We start from the raw sequence: 6,423 nt of genomic DNA, 5'->3' as shown, positions 1-6,423 counted from the left end.
TTGAAACCGCCCCAGATGTCTTTTAGGACTGCATGATAGCCAGAATCACAATTGTTGATCTCATTGAGATAGACAAGCGTTTAAGGGGGACATATCCTGCAAAATCCACTTTTTTAGCCATTAAAAACATTTTGTTGTGGACTTGGAGGCTCTATGAATGCAGAAAAGTTGAATTTAGTCTCTTCTGGTGCTACAAAAAATTCTTTATTTTCTGTTTAGGTCAAATTTTCCAGCCCATTCCATTTTCTCTATTTTCTATGATATTTTCTGAAATATTATATCAAATTATCTGATGGGACTGCCAAATAAAGTCTGCATTACCAACTAAAATTTGTCATCCTTTTTCTCCTCTGGTTCTGGGTCAGACTCTGGTTCTGGGTCAGACTCTGGCTTCAACATGTGAGGCTGGATGGACAAGTCTTCTGTTGTTGACGTCTTTTAATTGTAAATAAAATCTTTCTGCACCACTAGAAAACGTAACCCCCACCCTCTCAAACCAAAGTGGACCAGTCTGGAAGCAGGAGGGGGGCGGAGCTTGAAATGCCTTAAAGCAACAGTAACAAAACAGCTGCTCTGAGACAAAAAGTGGTGAAAGAGGAGCTGATGAAGTTAGAATGAGAAATTCAGGCCAAAGCATTGCAGTTCCACTTTATGAAGACCCCAACTGACTAATTTAAATGTGAAAAAGAAGGATTTAAAAGTTTGATATGCTTACTTTAAGTCAATGTCATGGTGTTCCACTGTGGATCCAGATGTACCTCAGATGGGGCTGGCAGGTTTTCCAGTACTTTAAAATACTGTCTATGTATGTATGTGTGTACAATGATGTGATAACCAGTCCTGGTTAATTTTTTCTGTATGGAAGCCGTGTCATCCAGTCTGAAGGGACCTCTAGCTGTATTCGTACCATTTGAAAAGTGGGTGTACAATTTTAACAGGTATGCACGACATTTCAGAAACATCGTGTTTTTAACAGTCAACAAATACTGGAGGCAACAACATCAAAACTTCCACTTCAGTTTGGTAGTTAAATACAAGTTGACCAAAAAATCACATTCAGTTATTTGACACTTGACAAACTTGCCACATGCAATGACTCCTTTAGAAAATAAATCAATAAATATTTAAATAAAACAGTAAAAGTTTTCCTACAACATTCAGTTTTCCTCATGTAGCTGTGGTTTGATATTTCTGTGATGTCATGATTCTTTAATCTAACAACTTATTTTGGTGCTGTGGATTATGTTCTGGCCTGAAGCAGCTGTTTGGTCCTGTTATATCCTCACCTCTCATTCCTTGCTGGTTCTCACCATCTTTTTTGAATCTCAATTGATTGATCCTATTATAAGTCAGCTGTGAAAATATTAATAACCAATGAGATGAGGTTAGCAGCTCACATGTTATTTTTTCGTAAATGATTGTTTACTCTGTTATATGCAGATGTGAATCTTTTACTCTCCCACCTGTTTTAAACATGACAAAACATACAAATTGTGACAAATGTGCAAGCAATAGTGCAAATTAAATAAAATTTCTTTCAAAATGACCCCCTGCAGGTTGACTTCACTGCTGTCAATATGAGATGTTTGCTGGTATGTTTGAACAGCAGAATAAATGGGACTTTCTTTACAAAAACCCAAAGGTGATCCAAACTCGCTGTCAACTTTGTAAAGATTTCTTTGCTCTGTTCTGCAGGATTTCTGTCAGTGAGAAGAAAAAAAAAGATTAAATCATAAAAAATGAAAAATCATGCTCTCTCCCCTGAATCTTGTTCTGGAAAGTCCCAGGGACAAACGTCAGCCATTAATGTGCTGCTGAGGACCGCAGGTTTGTAACCACCACGCAGGGACCTCTCTTTCTTCCTGTCCGGTGATTTTTTAGTCTGAGCCGAGCTGCTGTGTGTGTGAGAGTGCTCCGACTCGTGGGAGAACAACTCGGCGTCCCTGGTGGAGCTCCTCCGGCGCTCTGAAACGGGCCCGCTGGCCTCAGACGACTGACTGACCCGCCTCCTCTCTGCCGGCGGCCTGCTGGATGAGTTTCGCCTCTCTCTGTTTTTCTCCCTGGCCTTCTCCTTGTCGGATTTGTGGCCGGATGAGGACGAGCCTTTCCGTTTCCTCTTCTGAGTTGTGGGGCTGTTACAGGTCTTCTCCTGCTTAGGTGAAGGCGGGTCAGTGTATTCCCACGGGCAGATTTCCACCATCAGAGATGGCGGCTGCAGTAGGCTGCCCGTGGACTTGGAGTGGTCCGAATGGAGCCCTTTAGGTTTGCCGTCAGTGGGTGTGACACTTTTCTTCCGCCTGATCCTGTCAGGAGAGATGGAGTTGGAGTCTCCTTCCAGTATGGGCTGCTCATCAAACTCCCAAGGACACACATCCGGTTTCAGAGGGAGAGGCGACTTGGGAGGCCGAGATTTCCGCGAGTCTTTTCCTTCCTCCCGTTCCCCTCCTTTATCTTTGGAGCGACGTTTGTTAGACGGGGACTGCCCAGGTCTCTGTCTCTGCTGGGGCCGACTGGTTTTAGAGGCTCCAGAGCTGCTGGTGCTGCTCCTTCTCTGGCTCGTCTCTACAGGAGCAATGGACACGTGCTTCTGGGTCTTTAAGTCGGTGGGAGTCTGAGCTTCTTCAAGCTCCCAGGGACAAACCTCAGATACATCGTAAAGGTTCCTCCCAGTCTCAGAGCAAATGGATGGCTGGCTACCACTCACCTGTAAAATAAGCAAATCAGAGACTTAATATGGATCAGCAAGAAGATTAAAGGCTGCAGAAAACATTTGAACAAATGATGGAGGAATTTATTTGTATAAATAATTTGTACAATATTGCACCAGACTCTCACTTTTCTTTACAGCTCAGGATGCAGCCAACATTAGATCACAACAATCTAAAACCTTCAGTCTGAAATAAACAATATGCTTGTTGTGTTTAATTGTGAGCGAAATTAATTAAAGACACTCACACTGGTTTTCATGAGGAGTGTTAGAGCTATAAATTTACAAGTAATACTTGTATGAGTATTTTTTGTCTTTAAATTTAGCTGTTAGCGGTAAGTTAGGCAAACAAGAGCCTATGTTGACTGTCGTGGCAAGGTTTACCAAGAATGCAGAAACACGGAATAAATGCACAGAAAGTCTGCGTGTATGGTCGTCAAATGATTTAATCTGAGCAACAACAAACAGAAGTCAATCAGGAAGTCTGTCGGGTTGTGGCTGACTCGTCGGCAGACATCAAGCCAATAATATAACATCATGATAACATCACGTGACAGTTTACAACAAATCACAGTCCGACAAATATGACTGCCTAACCAATACCAGGGCTCTCAGCCCAAAGAGCTACCTTATCAAAAACAAGAGAAGTCGTGCGTTGCTGGAGTCTTAATGTCTGGCGCAAACAGATTAACAGCCGAAAGAAGTTATCATAAGATATTTGAGTACTGGACAGCGTCAAGGTGAAACAGACATAAATAATTAGTCCATAACAATCCCTCCTCTTGAGTAAACAATACTCAAAACCAAATCAAAAAAGGAATAATTATAAAATGTCTGAACACAAATGCAAAAAAAAAAACAACAACAACAAAAAAAAAAACCAACATCAAGTACAAGGAAAATAGTGCAATTTATACGACGACCATGCACGCAGACTTTCTGTGCATTTATTCCAATGTGTTTCTGCATTCTTGGTAAACCTCGCCACGACAGATTTTTGACATCGTCGGCAGCAGGACATTGACATTATTGCGAAATTCAGATTTTATTTTGAAAGTGTTACTTCCTGTTTAGCTTGGATATCTAAAAGAAAAAAAAAGACTGAGAACGATTGCAGAAACATGGATGGATACAGTTTTTTTGACCGTGCTAGCCGTGTATGCTGGAAATAATGTGAAAAAGATGTAGAAAAGGAATCTTGGTTTTCATTTTTGTATTTTTGCTTGTGGACATTTTTTTTAGATAAAGGAAATTTTACACGGTCTGGAACACATCCATTACTTTTCTGAGAGTACTTCAAGAATGACAGATAATGGATCTGGTGCCATAACAAGGAGCAGGAGAGACAAAGCTCCAACACAAACAAGCTAATCAGAGAGCCCCAACCTTAATCAACGTGGTGCCACCATGGGGTCAAAGTTAAAGGCACCTTCTCCTGCATGGAACTGTTTAAAATCATGCTTTAGTATACCAAGCCAGATGTTGATAGTTTTTTTCAATCAAATCTGACGTTCATTTACTGATGAAAAAAAAAAATTCAGCATCCCGAAAGAAAGAACGACGGCTTAGAGGTTAGCGCTGACGCCTCTTTCTGTCTTTCTGTGTGGAGTTTGCATGTTCTCTTCGTGCTTGTGTGGGTTTTCTCTGGGTACTCTGGTTTCCCCCCACACCAAAAACATGTACAATAGGTTGCATTCAGTCTCAGGCCTTGGAATTTGCCTGGTTAAACAACGGTAAATTTAAAAAAGACATAAAAAGGTCAGAGTTGGATGCAATTTGGCCCATGAGCAGAGCAGTGATGATATGGAAATGATTTGCTTTGCAAGGATCTAACACCAGAGGATATAGTGGAGTGGTGCTGTTATCAGGCTGTTGTCAAAACTATAAGTGAAGGTCAAATACTCGCAGAATCATTAAACAGCATTACCAACAAATGATGGAGCTTCATAGGAACCAATCAGGTTGAGTTCCTGTTTTCTGTAATTAGCTTTTAAAACGTATGTTATTAGTAACTTTAATTTGAGGTCCACTAATTCAGTAACCTAATTTACCAATATATTTTACCAATAGTAGTAATGTGTACATGTGTACCTGTTGTTTCATTATGCCCATCTTCAAAGGAGTCTTGGAGTACTCCACTGACTGACTGATGATCATTTTTGGGAAATGTTCTGGTGTTTCATCCACCTCTGACAGCATCCTCTCCTCCTGTCCCCTGTGGCTCTTCTTACTGGCATCCTCCACGCTCTGAGTTTTGTTGGAAAGCCCCGGCATCTTCTCCTTGGCACTGGCGATGACGCTCAGGGACTTCTGCATGATGGAGGTGCGCAGGTGCACGGGTTTCTTCTCGTGGGTCAAGTTGTGAGCGCTGGCTGATTTCCAAAAGAGTGGAACAGACTCGGTGGACTCAGCTGGTTCCAGCCTTGGTGCGGTTCCAGCTGGTTCCAGCTGCTTTTTGAGGTGTCTGCAGCCAATGAGAGAACCCAGAAGAGATCCTTCACCACCAATACCTACAGGAGTTATTTTGTCTCCTGGAATTGACCCAGTTTGGCTTCCGGTTTCTACTTCCTGCTCACAAATGTGGTCATAGCTGAGGGACTTTGTCAGGCCTGTGACTTTGTCCTTCAGGGAGTCATCCCGAGCTTTTCCTGAGGAAAAAGTGGTTTAGTTATTGATGATTGTAAAAGAATCTATTATTCAGATCAGACTTCCCAGGTGGAACTGTGGGCTCACCTTGATGGCTCGGCTCAAATGGGTTTCTTCTCAGCGTGCTGCTTTTGCTGCCGTGCTCACTGCCATCATCTCGGCTACACTGGCGGTGTAAGTGCATGGTCTCTGGGATCTCTGTGATCCGTTTCATCAAGGTGCGGCCCAGTCCTTTCTTTGAGTTGCGTTTCTTCTGAAGGTGAGGATTATTGGCAAGCATCTTCTTCCTCTTGTAGACTTCCAGCTGGGCATACAGCTTCTTCAGCTCATCCTGAAACAAGATGTCTCACTATTAAATCCTATTTAGTTCATTTCTAAGTTCAACTAATAGAACCTGCCTCCTCTACAGTAGGTCACAAAAAGTATTCACCCCATTTGTATTCTTCTTTTGTATTTTTTTATTTGTCTTACAACATGGAATTTAAATGTTTTTTTTTATGACTGTTACACAAAATACTCCAGAATAATAAATCAACACCAGTTCAAATTCTAAACATTAGTGTCTACCACCAAGCAAGAGACAGCATGAAGACCATACAGGTCATAATGGCGCGTCCTTTCAGGCTCTGAGACCATTTCAAAGGTGAGGCTGAGGTAGAGTTTTTTTTATTCCTTCATTTTTTTACAGATAATCTGAAATAAACTTATCTACTTTGTGATACAATGCAAATAAATAAAAAACAATGTAAGCTGTATGAAACACACTGATTTCTGATCAGACACTGCAAAAAATTAGCCATCTAAAAATAAGTTTCAAAAATACTAGAGTATATCTTCTCAAATAATTAATGATAAATAATCTATGAGTGAAGTAAGATAATTGCACTTGGTGAGACTTCTGGAAATAAAGAAAACTTTTCAGCCTAACAAGATTAATAATCCAACATATTCTGCTCTTGCTCAGTAGATCAGTCTCAAAACAAAGTCAAAAATACATTTTAGCTGATATAAGATTGTAAGACTTGGTTAGATGAACAGTTTTTACAGTGTACTGCTCAGAAATATTATAT

The 6,423-nt window shown here is 41.0% G+C and overlaps 1 protein-coding gene across 1 annotated transcript in view; it reads right to left on the bottom strand.

Annotated features, from left to right (window-relative positions):
• Nucleotides 1-1,433: 1,433 nt before the first annotated feature.
• The window catches only part of LOC106526799 (probable G-protein coupled receptor 158), a gene marked incomplete at its 5' end in the record, with an annotated part of 25,264 nt that continues 20,274 nt past the window's right edge, over nucleotides 1,434-6,423 (bottom strand). The window contains 3 exon segments of the mRNA XM_014021483.1: nucleotides 1,434-2,704; nucleotides 4,799-5,355; nucleotides 5,441-5,684. Coding sequence (XP_013876937.1) covers nucleotides 1,748-2,704; nucleotides 4,799-5,355; nucleotides 5,441-5,684 — 1,758 coding nt within the window.

Source organism: Austrofundulus limnaeus, unplaced genomic scaffold, assembly GCF_001266775.1.
Source record: "Austrofundulus limnaeus strain Quisiro unplaced genomic scaffold, Austrofundulus_limnaeus-1.0 Scaffold294, whole genome shotgun sequence".
Taxonomy (NCBI): Eukaryota; Metazoa; Chordata; class Actinopteri; order Cyprinodontiformes; family Rivulidae; genus Austrofundulus; species Austrofundulus limnaeus.
The sequence above is the reverse complement of the archived record's forward strand: the minus strand, read 5'-3'. Positions and strand labels throughout refer to the sequence as shown.